General features: G+C 48.8%; 1 protein-coding gene across 1 annotated transcript in view; it reads left to right on the top strand.

The window, feature by feature from the left end:
• The window catches only part of CLPB (ClpB family mitochondrial disaggregase), a 62,813-nt gene extending 45,728 nt beyond the window's left edge, over positions 1 to 17,085 (top strand). Inside the window, exons 8-16 of the mRNA XM_066340625.1 lie at positions 1,839 to 1,916; positions 4,666 to 4,721; positions 7,778 to 7,822; positions 9,731 to 9,892; positions 11,546 to 11,702; positions 14,450 to 14,523; positions 14,969 to 15,088; positions 15,499 to 15,603; positions 16,375 to 17,085. Coding sequence (XP_066196722.1) covers positions 1,839 to 1,916; positions 4,666 to 4,721; positions 7,778 to 7,822; positions 9,731 to 9,892; positions 11,546 to 11,702; positions 14,450 to 14,523; positions 14,969 to 15,088; positions 15,499 to 15,603; positions 16,375 to 16,626 — 1,049 coding nt within the window. The 3' untranslated portion in view covers positions 16,627 to 17,085. The remainder of the gene's footprint in view (positions 1 to 1,838; positions 1,917 to 4,665; positions 4,722 to 7,777; positions 7,823 to 9,730; positions 9,893 to 11,545; positions 11,703 to 14,449; positions 14,524 to 14,968; positions 15,089 to 15,498; positions 15,604 to 16,374) is intronic.
• Positions 17,086 to 18,768: the final 1,683 nt, after the last annotated feature.

Genomic DNA, 18,768 nt, shown 5'->3' with positions numbered 1-18,768 from the left:
CATCTATACACTCCAATATCTCACTTGAGCTGCTGCTGTTTAGCATCTTCCCAGTGTGTCCCTACTGGCAGAGGCAGCATTTCTGTGTCAGGCTGTAGGCTGTGACATTCCATTTCTTTCTATATGCAAAATGGAAATATTGTTAAAATATTTTTATATTCAAATCTTTTTATGCGCGAAGTGGCACTATTTATTTCCCATGTCAGTTTGCTCTCTCCTTCAAGAAGAACTCTTGGCATGCCATGCATAGGATGCCTTTTCTTAGATCTCTTCTATGAACCATACCACATCCAGAAAAGGGTTTTATGGACTAACTTTGAAATTGAATTTCAGAATTCTCCAAATTTAAGACACTCTCATGCTCTTCTGCCAGCTCAGGGAAGAAAAAACCCCACAGCTCCCCACGGAGCCAGCCAGTGCCTTGTTAAATGGAGACACAGGACTGAGGCATGAGGACAGAGGCTGAGACACAGGCTAGTGGCCAGAAGGAGATGAGGGAGCTGTGTTTTGAGGGTGACAGTCACAAAGAGAAGTGGGTTTATTCTTTCCTGGCTTTATCCCTGTTTTTGCTGTGAAGACCACTGAAAGGCAGCAGAGGCCAAGCTTTGCCATGCCTGTGTGCAGCAGCATTCCAAGACCTTTAAGCCACAGCTCTGCCAGTGTTTTCCTTCTGCTCATCCCACCTCCAGTGCTGCTATTTTTCCCTGCTACCTTCAACTTCCTGTCAGTTACAATTTTTGGGCATCTTTCCATTTTCATGCCCTGCTTCTTAATGTGCCATATTTTGAGTTTGGATCTGGGAACACTGTGCACCAGGCATGAGACCTTGCTGGGTGTGAGGGGTCCTGAGTCTGTACAGTGCACATTCTCTTTTACAAAATGCCTTACAAGATTTACAGGCTGGACTGGAGTACTGCAGATAAAGCAGAAAGGCTGGGATGTCAGTTAACCTCTCACATTGAACTAGAAGCTGGTCTGATCCAGGAGAACCACTTCTGTGTTCCAGAGACCAGATCCAGCCAGCAGAGGATGAGATTTGGATCTTTTGGCCTCAAAAGCACTTCCTCCTCCTTCAAATAAGCCCAGTGCAGTGATGCTACTGGTTTGGTGAGCACACTCACAGAGACTGAGGCTGCTCTGGGGGGCTGAAGAGCACCTTGGGGAGCTGTGGGCACCCATGGAGGTGGGAGCCATCACCCACTCTGCACAGCAGATCCATGTCTGTGCTGAGAAAGGGCTGTGCTGGTCAGACTGGGAGTTTGGGAAGGAAAGGCCCTTGCCTTTTGTAAAATTTTCCACTGGTATCTCACCCAGGATGCACTTGGATGCTGCTGTCCAGAGAGGCACCGAGATAATCACCACACTTTTCCCAGTCCTTGCACCAATTCAGAGCGTTTGTGACCTTCAGCCACCTCTCTCTTTCCCATTCCATGCCAGAAATAACCTATAAACCTCTTCAAAACTGCTGTTTTTTTCCTCACAGCAAGGTTGCACTTGGGAGCTGGCAAGGCACAATGCCTCTCCATCCCTCTGTCCATCCATCCATCCTTGTCCCCCCCCTCCACCGTCTCCCTGGCAACGCTGAGTGCACATCCTGGAAAACTTTATCCGAAATCTGCTCTGGGCAGCTTTCCAAATCCATGCTAACCTTATTAGGTGTCTCTGGGGCCTTGGCTGGCTAATCAAATTAGAGAGCACTAATGGCAGGGAGGACTGGGAGTGGGTAGAGAGCAGTAAAACATAGTGTATACTTAGTGATAATTACACTTGCTTTGTGGCATTGATTTATATGTTTCCCCCCCTCCCCTCTTTTTTGTTTTCATTGTCTTCAAATGCAGCTATTCGGAGGAAGGAAAATGGCTGGTACGATGAGGAGCACCCGCTGGTGTTTCTTTTCTTGGGATCATCTGGAATAGGTAACATTTGGGTTGTGAGGGAGAGGGAGAGCCCTGAGGAGAGGGGGTGGAAACTGTTGCAGGGCTGCAGGGTCTGAATAAAATACCGTTTAAACACAGTGTCATCTTTCAGCAGGTCACCCGTCATCCAGCAGGGTGACCACAGCTGGACACCAGCACAGACAGCCACATCCAGCCTCAGGCAGAGTTATCCCAGAGGACAACCTACCTCTGAGTCTCAGAAAGGGACAATTTTCAGAGTGAAAGTGTAACTTGAAAACTTTCTGGTGAAAACCCCTCTATTTCAGTGGGAGTGCTGGGATGATTGTAGAAATTTGCTGCCTGCAAACTGAATCTCTGTTCGTCTGCTCCTGTGGGCACAGATTGCTTTGGAATGACAGGATTTTATTGACACCGATAAGATTTGTCCTCCAGCCCAATCAAATGCCACATGACAGCTGATCAGTTCATGAAATGGTCCAAATGACTTTTAGTTGTGGCAAAAAACCCCCACAAAACAGCTTCAAAGGAACTGATTTGTGACATTTGGAACAACCTCAGGGCTTCTGCCTCCACTGCCTCTCAAAGGGCTCAAGAAGGTGCTGATGCTCCGGTGCTGGAGGGGTTAAAGGGGCATAGGTGAGACCATGCTCCTGCCACAGAGCAGTGCCAGGCCAAGCATTAACTCCAAATAAGTTGCTATAAAGCTGTATAAAACCAGGATAAAATATTTTTGATGCTTCATTGCCCTGCTACAGCAGATCTGAAGACTCAGGGATGTAAATTTTTTTTGCTTTTCCACTCCCATGGACTCCATGGGGCTATCCTTTTTTCTTTTCTTTTCTTTTCTTTTCTTTTCTTTTCTTTTCTTTTTCTTTTCTTTTTCTTTTCTTTTCTTTTCTTTTCTTTTCTTTTCTTTTCTTTTCTTTTCTTTTCTTTTCTTTTCTTTTCTTTTTTCTTTTTCTTTTTCTTTTCTTTTCTTTTCTTTTTCTTTTCTTTTCTTTTCTCTTTCCTTTCCTTTCCTCTCCTTTCCTTTCCTTTTCTTTCCGTTTTCTTTTTTTTTTCTTTTCTTTTCTTTTCCTTTCCTTTCCTTTCCTTTCCTTTCCTTTCCTTTCCGTTTTCTTTTCTGGTTTTTTTCTTTACATTTTTTTCCTCATTTCTTCCCTTTCCTTTCCTTTCCTTTCCTTTCCTTTCCTTTCCTTTCCTTTCCTTTCCCTTTCCTTCCTTTCCTTTCCTTTCCTTTCCTTTCCTTTCCTTTCTTTTCCTTTTCCTTTTCCTTTTCCTTTTCCTTTTCCTTTTCATTTTCCTTTCCTTTCCTTTTTTCTGTTCTTCTTTTCTTTTCTTTTCTTTTCTTTTCTTTTCTTTTATTTTCTTTCTTTTACTTTTCCTTTTATTTTCTTTTCTTTTCTTTTCTTTTCTTTTCTTTTCTTTCTTCTTTTCTTTTCTTTTCTCTTCTCTTCTCTTCTCTTCTCTTCTCTTCTCTTCTCTTCTTTCTCTTCTCTTCTCTTCTCTTCTCTTCTCTTTCCTTCCCTTCCCCTTTTCCTTTTCCTTTTCCTTTTCCTTTTCCTTTTCCTTTTCCTTTTCCTTTTCCTTTTCCTTTTCCTTTCTTTTAGTTTCTTGCATCCTTACACATCAGGAGCAGCATCCAAAGTCAGCAAAGCTCAAATTGAAATCAAATGCAAAATTTTGGCAGAGATTTATCAGGTGGAGCAGACCACACTCCATGAATTCCTATATTTTAGCACACCCCATGAATTCCTATATTTGTAGCCCTTTTTTTGGTGATTTGCTGATCTGACCCAGCAGATCTATTGTCCCTGCAATACAGCTGTGGGCAGATGTACAATACTCCAGTAAGAATGTACCTTTTAACCTTATTTCCTTTTAAAAACACATGGGGTTTTTTCTTCAGAATAGTTATTTCTGTCCCTGCTCATTTATTTTTCAGTGTGCAAGTAAATCCCACATGTGGAGTGCACTGCTGATAGGTGTGCAAGGGACAAGTGTCAACCCCCAGAGCACCCATCCTCCAGAGGGATGACAGGCTTCAGCTCAGCTTTGCTGGTCACCCCAGGAGCCAAAATCAGCCCAATCCTTCCCCTGATCAACCTGACAAAGCCAGCAGTGTCATGCTGGGGGGGTAGCAGCAGGGAGGAGAAATTCTCTGGCACCCACACTTCAATAAAACTGCCTCTTTAATGAAGTTTTTCCCCAGATGGATGGCCTGGGAGAACATGATATGGCCTGGCATGAACTGGTGCATGTGTTCACCCTCATCAGGGTGGATTTGCTCCATTACTGATTGTTCCTAATCCCAGATATTTTTTGCCCATCATCTTATATGAAGTAAAGAAAAAACACCCCATTTCTTTAAAATTCTTTATTTGGAGATTACGAGGCGTTGCACAAGGTACTTGGAATATTGAGGGTAAATATAGCAAAAATCTGATCTATCCAATATAGCAAAACTCTGATCTATCCACATCTTTTTGTGGGAAAAATCAAGAGCTTTGTTCCCATCATGTGAGAATCAATTAAAGCTGAAGGAACCAATGCAGAGATGCCACTGTTTTAATGCATCTGCTCACCCTGCCAAAGGCTGGGAACTGCAGTGAGTGTGATCCTGGAGATAAAACAGCAATACCCACTTCTCAAGGAAAATACATGCATTGGTTGCAAGAATTTCCCACCATGGTGTTAGCAGAGCTGATGAACAGAAGATGGACAGACCTGGTTTAATGCAAGTTTTTTCTTTCCCTCTTTGGAACAGGTAAAACAGAGCTGGCCAAGCAAACAGCCAAGTACATCCATAAGGACATTAAAAAGGTAATGGCTCATCCCTGCTTTGTGCTGGCAGTAAAGGGCTGTGGGGAGGGTTGTCACAGGGCTTATTGTGTGGCTGTGCTGCCCTGAGAAAGGGAATCTTCTGCACTGAGAGAGATCTGTGTGAGTCATGGAGCCACAGACAGGTCTGGGTTGGAAGGGTCTTTTAAGATCATCCAGTTCCACTCCTCCTGTCAAATGCAGAGGTACCTTCTGCTAGATTAGGTTGCTGAAAGCCACATCCAAATTGGCCTTGAACAATTCCAGGGATGGGGCAGCCACAGCTTCTCTTGGCAACCTGTTCCAGGGCCTCACCACCCTCACAGCAAAGAATTCCTTCAGTCTAACCCTGCCCTCTGTCAGTAGGAAGCTGTTCCCCTTGTCCTGTCACTCCATGCCCTTCTCTTGAGCCCCTTTAGGCACTGGAAGGATCTCTAAGGTCTTCTGGGAGCTATCTCTTCCCCAGCTCTCAGCCTCTCTCCAGAGCAGAGGGGCTCCTGCTCTCAGTGCATCTTCGTGGCCTCCTCTGGACTCACTCCAACAACTCCATATCCCTGTGAGGTTTGACCCCAGAGCTGGAGGCAGCTCTGCAGGTTCTCACCTGAGCAGAGCAGAGGGGCAAAATCCCCACTTCACCTTGCTGCCCACACTGGGACCAGTCCAGGGCACTCTCTATGCTCCTGTCTGTGTCACCAGACTATTTGAATTGTAAAAATTTAAATGGATATAACATTAGTGCTCCCTGATGAATTTTGCTCTCATTTTGACACCTGTGTTGTGAACTCTTTTTTTTTTTTTTTTTGCCTCTATTACTAATATCACTGTAAATTGTTAGAAGGATAAAATTCCAGGAATCTGTTTTCCATGTCTCCAGCTCCACCACCTGTAGCAATGCAACATTGATTTCCTGCTCAGAATATTAAGTGCTGAATTGTTTGGTATCCAGAAGCAGTTTGAGTTATTTAGTTTGTTACCCAGTGGTCACATTTTGGAGAAGATGGCTTAGAAGTATTTAATGGAGGTGGTGGCTTTCAGGAGGACACTTCAGTGGTGTCTGGAGTTTCCATTCCGTTCTGTTCTGTTCTCTTTTCTTCTCTCCTGTCCCATTCCATTCCATTCCATTCCTTTCTAATCTGTTCTGTTCTTCCTATTCTGTTGCATTCCAGTCTATTCCAATCTATTCTATTCCATTCTGTCTATTCTTTTCCATTACAATTATTTCAATCCATACAGTTGCAATCTATTCTACTCTGTTCTGTTCTATTCCATTCCAATATTCTGTTTTATTCTGGTCAAATCCATTCCATTCCATTCCATACCCATCTTCCATTCTGTTCCATTCCATTCTGTTCAATCCCAATCTCCCATTCCATTCTGTTACATTCCATTCTTTCCATGTTTCACATTTAAGCCTCTGCCTACCTGTAAGAGGTGCTTAGCTCTCTCCCACATGGAGCCAGGGAAAAGAAGAAAAGACAAGCAGAGCTGTGTGTAGATGAATCCCTCTTCCCCACATCCTCCAGCAGTGAAAGGACACACAATGCAGCAACATGGGTCAAAAGAAGACCAAACTGGAACCAAAGCTATAAAAACAGCTGCTCTGGTTTCTTCTCCTCATGCCTCTGTAAATGCCTTCCAGAAGCCATAAACCCTAGATCTCAAGCCTTCATCCCCAATCCCACATGTGGAACTGCTCCATGGCCAGACACTCAGTGGGGAAATCAGTTAAACCCTGAGTTGTGTTAATTTGATAGCAGCAGGAATCTGGGATTTATTAGTAATGAACCAGCTCAGCTCATTGATGCCCTAATGAGGGATGAGAGGGGGTCATACCCCTCACAGGCTCTGATGAGAGGCAGCAATTCACAGGAACTGACAAATTAAGAAAGGAAAATCTGGAACTGTCTCCCTTTCATCTGAGAGTCAATTTTTTTCCACCTGGCTCTGCCCTGGGCAGTTTGTAGATATTTTAATAATTTTCAGGGAAATTATTGCATGGGAATATTTTGCCCAGAGAACCTGTGGCTGTCCCATCTCTGAAATTGTTCAAAAGCAGGTTGAATGGGACTTGGAGACACTTGGTCTAGTGGAAGGTGTCCCTATCCATGGCAGGAGGGTTGGAATGGGGTAGTCCTAAAGGTCCCTTCCAACCTAAACCATTCTCTGATTCCATTATTTTCCCAGGTAACAAATGACAGGACTAGAGGAAACTGCCTCAAGTTGCAACAAGGGAGGACAGGCTGGATATTAGGGAATTTTTTTTTTCTGTTCAGCTCTGGAAAAGGCTGCTCAGGGCAGTGGTGGAGTCCCCATCCCTGAAGGGGTTTAAGAGATGTGTGGATGTGGCACTTGGGGACATGGATTGGTGGTGGGCTTAGCAGTGCTGGGGGAACAGTTTGGCTGTGTTGTCTCAGAGAGCTTTTCCAACCCAAATGGTTCAGTGGTTCTGTTCTCTAGTTCTGGGGTCTCCATTTGAAGGTGTCCCTATGTGTGCCATGTACACATGTCCAGATGAGATGTGTTCCCAGACATGTCTCCTTCTCCATCATGGACAGTGGTTATGTCTGGTTGACTATGTCCAGGATGATGCTGGGAAGTTCAGGCTTGGCTTCTTCTTTGTCAGCTGGATGAGAGGATCAACTGCAGGTCCTTCCCAACTGAAATATTCCTCTTCCCTCCCGTTCCCTCTCCTTCCCTTCTTTCCCTTTCCCATCTAGGATGTGGATTGCAGCTCCATGATCACAGCATTCAGTGCCTGCAATGAATCATCAGCTTTTCATAGGAAAAATGGAAACTTGGGTGGAAGCTATACATTATCTAACATTATTCTCTGTTTCAGGTGATCACCCACAAGCCCAGTTCACCTCAACTTCATGATTTTTGATGGATGGTTGGTTGGGTTTGATGGGTGGAGGGTTGTTGCATTCTTCTTGTGATTGATTTCTTAAAAGCTGAACCACAAAAATATCTATTTTATTTAGAAAATTTCAGCCCTGTCAGTACTGCTCCAGCTCTGGCAGCGAGCAGATTGATCAAATCTCATCCTAAGTCTCTTGCAGGGTTTCATCAGACTGGACATGTCGGAGTTCCAGGAGAGGCATGAGGTCAGTAAATGGGCTTGGAAGGGAGCAGCTTCAAATTCAATCCAGAAAAAACGGGCATTTTGGTGTCTCGGGGTGGGAGCACAGCAGAACACCAGGACTTGCTCCTAGTTGTGCATTAAATTGCAAGTAAATTGCCAGAAGGCAACTTTAATTGAGCGTGGTGGCTTAGGCATGGTGCACCCCAATTTAGTGCTTCCACTGAGACACTCCAAACCAGGAGCCACTCACTCACTCCCCACCTTTCCTTATCCCTCCCCACAGCAGTGGGCTGGAGAGAACTGGAGGCTCAAAAGGTGAAGGCCATGGGTACAGAAAAGAACAATTTGCTGGAAGCAGAAATGAGATAAGAAAACAAACAAGCAGTAATATTAATAACAAAAGTATGTAAAAGAGAGAGAGAGAGTGATTCACATGCCAAATGCTCACTGACCCAACCCAGCCACAGCCACTTCTCCCCCAGCCACGCCCTCCAGCTCCACATCCTTCTGCCATTCTTATTTGACCAGAAGGAAGCTGTTTCTCCCCAGAAGAGACTCCTTTCCCTCTGCTCCCAGAGTATGTTCTATTCTGGACATAGAATATCCTCCAGGTCCAAGCCTTGCTCCTCCTGGCTACTGCAAAAATTATCCCTGTCCTGGCTGGAAGACATTGAGGTTAATTAGGAACAGAGACCAAGGAGCAAGGAAAACTTTAACAAGATGTGTCCAGTGCTGTGAGTTCCCTTGGGGTGGGAAGCTCTTGGGGAGAGAGCAGCTGACGGTGGAATCCAGAGGATCATCTTGTGCATGAAAACCTACAGCCACATGCTGTTCATCACCTACCAGTGCCCAGGCAGGCACAGCTTGCCCCAAGCCCCTTATCCCCAAAACACTGCTGAGTCCAGTGTGGGATTGTTGCCTCAGCCTACTTTCCATGGAGGAAAGGAGGAGAACCCAGGACAGTGGTGCCAAGTCCACCCCTCCCATCACAACTTCTGCCCAGTTCTGGTGCCACGGGAGGTCCAAGGTGCCAGGGTTTCTGCAATCCTTGCCAAGGTCACCCCTGGAGCTGAGGGAGTCTTAAACCCCTTTGCAGGGCTCTGTCTCCCCAAAAAGCAGCAACGTCCTAGCAATGAGAGTAAAACACTGGGACAGGTTGCCCAGTGAAGCTGTGGCTGCCCCATCCTTGGAAGTGTTCAAGGCCAGAATTGAATGAGGCTTGAAGCAACCTGGTGCAGTGGAATGTGTCCCTTTGTACAGCAGCAGGGCTGGCACTGTGTGGTCACTTCCAAACCATTCCATGATTCTGTGATAACAGACTGTGACTTCAGATGACACTCAGACCTGGGTTAGATGTAAGATGCACCAAGCTATGTGTCAAAAATTGTCATTTGGCCAAAACTTTCCTGCTGTCAGAAATACTATTCTGTATAACCTTCTAAATTTCTAAACATAAAAAAAACTCCACTGTGTCAATAAGCAATGACAAAGGAAAAGTATTTTACTTGTGGCCTCTCCCATAAAGCCTATTGGTGGCTTTGATTCTGCACCAGAACCACCTCCTACTCATAATCCTTTGAGTCCTTGCTCTTAAAAAGGGTAAAAGGAATAAAACAGGTCTTGGTCGTCTGGGACAGGTTGCTCAGACCCTGCACAGCAAAGCAGGGCTGGTGTCTTCCCACCTGCCTATGCCTGCTCCTTGGATTCTGCTGGTTTGAGCTCTGGGCAGGGAATTGCTCAATCCTTTTTTTGTTCAATAGTTGCTTATTAAGCTGATTTTGGGATACCTGGGGGTGGGATAGGTGTCACAAAGGACACATAATTTGTTTTGTCAGCAGCAAAGAGCAGTGGCAGCCTCATGAGCTACCAGAAGGGCTTCATTCCCATTGTCCATGGATCAGCCTTCACCATTCCTGTTCCTTCCTCCCAGGTGGCGAAATTCATTGGCTCACCACCAGGCTACGTGGGCCATGAAGAGGGTGGACAGCTCACCAAAAAGCTGAGGCAATGCCCAAATGCTGTGGTGCTCTTTGACGAGGTGGACAAAGCCCATCCTGATGTGCTCACCATCATGCTGCAGCTCTTTGATGAGGTAAATCCACATTTTAGGTGGGAGTGGACACAAAGACATGCAGAAGATAACAATAAGGGGGTGAGAGGGGTGCCAAATGGAGCAGTTTGGGTTGGGAGGGACCTTAAAAGCTCATTTAAAAGTCCACCACCCCTCCCATGGGCAGGGACATCTTCCACTAGACCAGGTTGCTCCAAGCCACGTCCAACCTGGCCTTAAACAGTTCCAGGGATGGGGCAGCCACAGGTTCTGAGCAACCTGTGCCAGGGCCTCACCACCCTCACAGGGAAGAAATTTTTCACAATATCCCATCTAACCCTGCCCTCTTGCAGTATGAAGCCATTATCCCTTTTCCTGTCACTCCCAGCCACTGTCCAAAGTCACTCTCCAGCTCTCTGGTTGGTTTTGAAGGTTCCAGTCTGTCCTCAGAGGCCATCAAACTCCAGGGCAACATGCTGCAAGGTTTTGAAGGGGTTTTTTGTTTTGTTTTGTTTTAAGGATTAATAGCACCATTTTTCTTGCATAGATCATCACAGTAGCAGTTCAATGTGAAATCAATTCCTGTACCAGGCACTTGACAGGGCAATAACCCAAATGTTAATCTCAAGCACCCAACAAGGATTTGTGTCATTGTGCTGGATCTCTGCTGTTGGAGATGGATTGAGGAAAGAAACAGCCTGGGGAAGTGCTGCTTTTTTCCTTATTTCCCTCTCTTTTTTGATATTATTAATCAAGAGCACTGGTGCTTTGGAAAGGTTCCTGGATTGTTTTGGGGGGCTGAGGGTTGATGCCACTGCAGCAGCAGTGGTGCTGGGCAGCCCTGGTTTGCCAGGGGATCAGTCCCACAGGGATGAGGAGTTCTGCTCCTCAGGTCACTCTGTTACAGCCATAATATGGTTATTTGTGGGCTCTGCCCAGCCCAAACCACAGCCACAGCAGGGTTAGACTCAGGGTTAGGGTTAGGGTTAGCATTAGTGCTGACCTGAGCCTGGGGCTTGTGTCAGACCTAAAACCACCACAGGGAGGTAGGCAGAAGGTCAAAGGCTGGGGAGTTACATATGGGCAGCCACACAGTCATGGAATCATTGAGGCTGCAAAAGCCCTCTGAGACCATCCAGTGTAACCCTTCCCTCAGCACTGCCAAGCTCATCACTGAGCCTAAATGCCATATCCACATGGCTTTTAAACCCCTTCAGGAATGGAGAATCCAACACTGCCCTGGGTACACTGTGCCAAGGCTGGACAGCACTTTCTGGGGAGAAATACTTCCTGATATCACACCTATACATTCCCTGGTGCAACTTGAGGCCATTTATTCTTGTCCTGTCCCTTGTTACCTGGGAGGAGACCAAGATTCCTGTCCCAGATCCAACCTCCTCTTAGGGAGCTGTAGAGAGCGAGAAGCCCTTCCTTCTCTCCAGGCTGAACAAGGCCATGGCAAGGCATTTCCCAGAGCTTTAATCAGTTCTGTCCTGGATGGAGCAGGCTGGGACCATGTGCAGGAGAAGTTCTTGACATTCCTGGAGAGACAAGGACTTCTCCTTGCTTCCTTCCACCTCAGTCCTTGGGTATCCCTTCAAAATGAAATCCACTCTGGGGAAAAACAGGACCCGTGTTCTTTTTCCTGGTGTTTTGGCTACGTCCACAGCCAGTGTCATCTTGCTGTTGTTACAGGGCAGGCTGACAGATGGGAAAGGGAAGACCATTGACTGCAAGGATGCCATCTTCATCATGACCTCCAACGTGGCCAGTGAGGAGATTGCACAGCATGCACTGCAGCTGAGGCAAGAGGCCATGGAGATGAGCAAGAAAAGGATCGCAGAAAACTTAGGTACTGGACTTTCAATCTTCAAATCCCTAAAGAACCTCCCTCCTTCTTAACACAACTTTGACACCAGCTCAGCCATCCCTTGGCAGGGGGCACACCCAGACTCTTCAGTCCCCTCTCTGCCAGGAAGTCTTGAAATCCCAGAGGGAGTTGGGTTGTAAGGGACCTTAAAGACAATCCCATTCCAATCCCCTGCCATGAGCCTGGACCTGGTTGCTCCAAGCCCCATTGAACTTGGTTTGAAACGCTTCCATGGAAGTGCATAGAGAAGTGCTGAGAGATTGGACAGAGCCTTAAAGACACTGACTCCCTCTGAAGGATGCAATGTTAAATAATGAGGATTTCAGAGCAGGTGGATTGAAACTGGATGGTCTTTAAGATTCCTCTCAACCCAAACTTTTATGTGATTCCGTGATTCTCTTTATGAACTCGCCCTTCTCTTTCTTTTGGGATCCTTCCACCTGCTTCCTGCAAAAGGCTGGCTGGTTCAGGTGCTCATATGAAAGAGGAAAAATTTTGTTTCCTGTCAGTCCTTCCCAAAAGGACTGAGTTTAGTGAATTTTACCTCCCCGTGGAATGGGAGTCCTGGCCTCACATACCAGGCTCCTGGAGAAAAATTTCCCAAAATGTGAATTAGGTAATAAAAGGGGCATGAGGAGAGCAAGGGGCAGTCTCTGAGATTGAAAATGAAAACTTGATGTGCCTTTGCTGGTAACTCTGAGGATATACAGATGAGTGGTGTTGCTAGCACCAGGGACTGTCTCTTTTAGGCAGTGTTTGTTAGATGGAGCAGAGGAAAAACCTGTTTCCATCAGCTGCTGCTGTTCCTGTGGACAACCAGGGAGCCATGGACAGTGGCTGCATCCCTTATTTTCTCATCAGTCTTAAAAAACTTACTTTGGGGTTGTTAAGATCTTTTTATGATCTTAATTGTCTGGATGCCACATGTCTGTGAAGGTATCCAGCCTGTGCCATCTCAGATACATCATATTCCTGCATGAGCTCCACAGGAGCAGGAAAAAAGGTTGGATTTTGGCATCAAATCTATTTTCCAGCTTCTTTCTCCCTGTCTCTTCCTTTTACTTTGGAGAAGTGGCTGTCGACATTGGCTTAATTCAGAATCTTTAAACTTCAATCAAGCCGGGTAAAGGACAAAACACATTGTCAACTGAACTTTCCAGAATAACATTTGAAAATGCCAAATGTTTCCCTGCTCAATGAGGAGCACATTGAATTTTAATTTCTGGGGTGGTACAGCTGCAGCAGGAGAGGAGCTGGGGAGGGCATTTGGGCACAGCAGCTGCCCTCAATTGTGTTTCAAGGAGCTCCAGCCCATTTCCTGAGCTCTCAGTGTGGACATGCCATGGCAGGAGGTCACTGAAGTGCCTGGCAGGCAGATAAATGGGAAGATAAACGAAAGGAGCAGCTTCCCGGTGGGCTCTGGATCTACCAGTGGCAGCAGCAGATATTACATGTGGGAAGTGGGAATGCTGCTAGCAGTGCTGGCTCCTCTGCCTTTCCAGCTCTCCTCTGCCAAAATACTGGGACTTGTTGGCATCCCTGCCCGAGAGAGAGGGGTTGGAACTGGATCAGGTGATTCCAGAGCACCCTGCACCACTTTGGGCATTAGGGGGAACCTCCTCACTCCCTACAGCTGCCTGAACAGAGCCAAGGGAGCACCAAGTCTCTTTTTCCGGGTAACAAGTGACAGGACAAGAGGAAACAGTTTCAGTTTATGCCAGGAGAGGTTTAGGTTGGATACTGGGAAAATTTATTCCCCAAAAGTGTTGTCCAGCCCTGGCACAAGCTGGGCAGTGGTGGAGTTCCCATTCCTGGAAGGATTTAAAAGATGTGTGGGTGTGGAACTTGGGGACACGGTTTAGTGGTGGGGGAACACTCGGACTTAATGGTCTCAGGGGGCTCTTCCAACCTAAACTACCTATCCATGGAGCCTGAGAACCCCTTCTGCCACTGCTGGTGAGGGGCAGCAGTCTTCATCAAAGCTGGGACAGGCTCCCAGCACTCGGCATGGCTCTGTGTCCCCTGCCCTACCCTGTGTGCCAGGATGCCATCCAGAGCACAGGAATCTGTCTCACTGTGAGCACCCTGGTGTCAAACAGCACATGGAAGCTCCTGAGTGTGGAATGGGCAAAGCTGTGGGAAGAACTGGGATGATGAAGACAAAGAGGTAGAGGGCACTGGGAGGAAGAAGGATGATGCTGCAGCCAAGCATCCAGAGTGGCTGGGAGCCAGGATTTGAGAGCAGCCAGACCCTGGCTCCATCTGCAGTCAGCAGAGGGAAGTGGACTGCAGCCTGAGCAGTGCTGCAGGCACCCTGAACATGAGTTTGTTTGCTGGAGAAACCATAGGCTCTTTCAGTGCTCCCAGCCCCAGAGGGCCAGTGTGCTCTGTGTCAGTTCATCAGCTGCTGTGGAGCCCAACTGGGCACTTTAGCTTCCCAAAAATCTCTGGGAGCAGCTCCTGTGGGCACAGAGCAGGGAGCAGAGGCAGGGCCAGGGCTCTTTAGCCATTCAGGGGAGCCACATCAGCACAGGGTGTTCCTCTGCAGCACCACAGCACCCAGTGCAGGGACACCATGCTGCCAAAGCAAACTGCTGGCACATCTGGAGGTCCCAGGTCTGTCCTGCAGTACCCTCCAGACCTTTCCTTGCCCTCAGCTCCAGCTTGTCCAGAGTTAAAGCCATGGTCCCACTGTCCCTACTGACACCCCCCATCCACCTCTCTTCCAGATGATGTCCAGATGACCGACAAGATCACAATTTCCAAGCAGTTCAAGGAGAAGGTTATTCGCCCCATCTTGAAGGTATGGATGATGTTTTCATGGCTCATGTTTCAGGTGTCCTGAGCTTGGGTCCCAGACTCCTTCCCTGTGTTTCTCTCCCAGCTATGAGAGAAGGGATGTAACTCCACTAAAAATGTTGGAGAGGTCAGAGCCCAGAAGAAATAAGTCACAGCTTCTTTACTTTTGGAGTGAAGCCACAGTGCATGGTGGGAAGGGAACACAGGAGAGGAAGTGCTGCAGTGTGATTTGGGGATTCCCTGCTTTCCCAAGGTCAGGAAAACCTGACTGCAGTGACATCCCCATGACCTTCAGATGCTGCCCAGCTCCATGGCATGGGGGTTGGATGGCTGCTGGGAGCTGTGGGAGGTGGGATGATCCCTGGGGAGCTCCTTCTGCAATGCCTCACAGCTGTTCCCACCAGGGTCACCATCCCTGTCCCTGCTGACCTCCTCCCTTGTTCCTGCAGGCTCACTTCAGACGGGACGAATTCTTGGGGAGGATCAATGAAATTGTCTATTTTCTCCCTTTTTGCCACTCAGAGCTCATCCAGCTGGTCAACAAGGAGCTCAATTTTTGGGCCAAAAAGGTAAAAAATCAATGGCTTTAGAGGGGACTTCCAAGAATAACTCCAGAAGAAAACCCTGCCAGAGCATCTGTTCAGGGGTAGAAGCACACGTTGTGTATGATCATCATACAAGCTGTTGAATTTGGGGTGCTGGGGAGAGTTGAGACCTCTAGGAGCAGCAGAGATGGTTCCTCTTGGACTGGACCAGGGATGAGCTCCAGGCTGCCCTCATAGATGTCATTTGTCTAATTGGTCTTTGCACATCTGAGCTTTCTGGGGACTAAATGGGATTTTGGGGTCCTTTGTTGTGGAGGAACTCAGCCCTTCTCAGCACCCCAGTGCAGCATCCTCGCTGCTCAAGGAGAAAGGGTGCCAGGCTTGCTGCAGGCATCCATAATTATCCTTCCTTTCCCTCCCTTCCCTCCTGGCAGGCCAAGGCAAGGCACAACATCACGTTGCTGTGGGACAGGGAGGTCATGGATGTGCTGGCTGATGGCTACAATCTTCACTACGGTGCCCGCTCCATCAAACATGAGGTGAAGGCAACAGGGAAGTTGGGGTCAAGTTCGTGTTGTCACCTCTAGCATCATTGCCCAGGGAGAGACAGAATTGGAAAGGCATCAAAAGAAAGATGGAATCACTGGAGAAAATCCAGAGGATGTCATGGGAATGCTCTGAGGGCTGTAGTCCCTCTGCTCTGGAGACAGGCTGGGAGAGCTGGAGGTGTTCAAACTGAACAAGAGAAGGCACTGTGGACTGTAGAGCCCCTTCCACTGCCTAAAATGGCTCCAAGACAGCTGGAGAGGGACTTTGGACAAGGGCCTGGAATACTAAATTAGGGGGGGATGGCTTCAAACTGACAGAGGGCACAGTTAGATGGGATATTGGGAAGAAATTGTTCCCTGTGAGGGTGGTGAGACTCTAACACAGACTGCTCAGAAAAGCTGTGGCAGTCCCATCCCTGAAATGCTCAAGGCCAGGTTGGACAGGTCCTGGAGCAACCTCATCTAGTATAAGGTGTCCCTGCACACGGCAGGGGGTATGAAATGTTAACAAACTTTAGGAGGTCCTTTTCAACCCAAATCCTTCCATGATTTCCTGAATGTGTGGGTCTGCCTGTCCTCATCTCTGGGAGATGTCCATGGTCTGGGGGAGGAAGTGGCACACCCACACTCCAGAGACAGGGACTAAGTGGGATGAAGAAAAGGTTGCATGATTTTGCACGACCTGAGGGTGGGGAGGAGCTGGTCATCTCCACGGGAGGCTTTCCACAGGGTTTTCCTGTCAGGATCTGCTCTGTCCCTCAGGTGGAGCGGCGCGTGGTGAACCAACTGGCAGCTGCCTACGAGCAGGACTTGCTGCCACGGGGCTGCACCCTCAGGATCATCGTGGAGGACTCTGACAAGCAGCTGCTGAAAACCACAGAGGGCTCTTCCTCCAGCACAGAGAAGTCCAAGGTGCCAACCCTGCGGCTGGAGATTGTAGAGAAGAACAGCAAGGCTCGAAAACTGGAGATCCAGGCGCCACTGAACCCCGAAAACATCACTTACTTCTTGTAGGCAGCACAGTGACAATCTCTGTCACTGTGGGCACTCAGAGTGACAATCAAATACCCCGAGAGTTGGAGTGAGCAGCGTCAGAGAGGGCAGAGCCACAGTCCTGCCACCACTGGGCACGGACATGGGCACGGACATGGGCAGGAGCTGCCCCAGGATGGGCATGAAGGGCTCGAGGGGTGCAGCTGTGGGTGACAAGGTGCCCTGGTGGCATTCAGGGATGGGGCAGTGGATGGCCCTGGGATTTCACAGGGTGTTGGAGTTTTTTAAGGAAGGGGGAAGTAAATCGTGGACCATGCAGGAGGTGGGATGAATTTGTCATTCCCGTGGCAGGGGGCTTGCTGGGTTAGCTGAGCTGGCAAGGTGGGGAATGGGAGCTGAGTGGGAGTATAAAAGCCACCAGACACTTGCTCTGTATTGTCCCTGTTTCTTTATGGCAATAAACTTGCTATGTGCATCCAATCCTTTGTGTCCCCAGAAGGAGCAACTGTTGAGACCACCATCCTCATCCCAGGGCACTCCTGGGTCTCCTGCCCATCACCATGAGCCAGCATTGTCACCAAGAGTGGGGAACACCACCACTGGGAGCTGGGACCCACTGTCACATCTCCCCAGGCCAGCCAGGCGACATTTTTCTCATTACTTCTTCCAGGAAATATTTAATACCTTAGGTGGAACTGAGCTGTCCAAGTTGTCCTCATGGAGACACAGAGGCTGTGCCCCCCCTATGGGGGCTCCTTCAGGGAGCTGCTCGTGGTGGAATAGGAGACATGGTCACGACTGGGGCCACCCCAGACACAGGTTTTGAAGAGCAGAACATGAAATACATCTGGAAATGGAACCCTCCCAGGATTAATGAGCCCCAAGCCACTGTCCCTTGGGATGCAGACAGGATCCCCATCCCACTGTTCCCCCCTGCCCTGATGTCCTTGGCTGTGGTGCTGGTTTTTGTCTTCCAGACACACAAGGAAATTTGGTGGGGGGTTCCTTAAACTCTCTTCCTATTGCAGTAGGGTTTTTTTTTTTTCCTGGCTTATTGCCAGGGGCTGAAGCAGGATCCCATCCCTAGAGGGTTTGGGAGTGTCACCGGGCTCTGCTGGAGCCTCCCAAAGTCAGATTAACTTCTACAGGTGCACTGAGGTGTGCACTGAGGTGTGCACTGAGGTCTGTGTGTGTGTGCACCTCTGAGCACACGCGTTCACTGGGGTGTGCCCTCAGGGTGTGCCCTGCTGTGCTGGGTGCCATCGTGTCACACTGTGCTCTGCCATCACACTGGGAGCTTGGGATCTGGAGGAAGAATCCTCTTTGGCTGTGCCAGACACATTGAGTTCCCAGCATCTGAACCCCACGCTGGCACCTGATCAGTCAGGGCAGAGGGTGCCAGCAGCATGGGGGCTCGGGACACCCTGGAGCACCCCAGCTTTGTCCCCAGGAACAATGTGGCAGTGGACAGAGGCCTCCAGCACCATTGGGAGCAGCTGTGGGACCCACCAGGAGCCCCTGACACGTCACTTAGGGGACTCCATGGGGTGATGAAGGCTGGAGAGTGTGGGAGATATGGCAGTGATGAGGTGGGTGCTATCATCCCAAGCACGGTGGGGCTGGAGCTGGGGGAGTCTGGGGTGTGATCAGAGGGGATCCTGCAGAGGGGTCCCATCAGAGAAGGTCCCATCGGCATGGGATCCATTGGAGGGGTTCCATCAGAGGGGATCCACCCATTAGAGGGGTTCCATTCAAGGAGTGCCACTGCAGGGGTCCCATCAGCCCCTCTGTGACCAGCTCTGGAGGGACCCCAGTTCACCCAGGCACAATGGACATAGCTCCAAGCCTAGGGGCAGCTCCCAGCACACCACGGGATGGAGCCATGGGGGTCCCTGTCCCCAGCCCTCCCTAGGGCCAGTGCTCCCCTTTTCGGGGACAGGGGATGTCAGCCTTCAGCCTCCCCCGTTCGGCAGCTGGGCCACTGCCAGCACGCGTCTCCCTTCATCCTCCCCAGGCCGCAGGGATCACCCACATCCCACGGGAGCCGCGGGGACACGGGACAGCCCCTGGCTCTACCCCGAGCGGTGCCCCATCGCACTCCCCTCCGTGCTCCCCTCCCTCTGCTCTCCCCCGTCTCTCCCTCCTCCTCCTCCTCGCCCTCCC

Source organism: Sylvia atricapilla, chromosome 2 (assembly GCF_009819655.1).
Source record: "Sylvia atricapilla isolate bSylAtr1 chromosome 2, bSylAtr1.pri, whole genome shotgun sequence".
NCBI lineage: Eukaryota > Metazoa > Chordata > Aves > Passeriformes > Sylviidae > Sylvia > Sylvia atricapilla.
The sequence above is the reverse complement of the archived record's forward strand: the minus strand, read 5'-3'. Positions and strand labels throughout refer to the sequence as shown.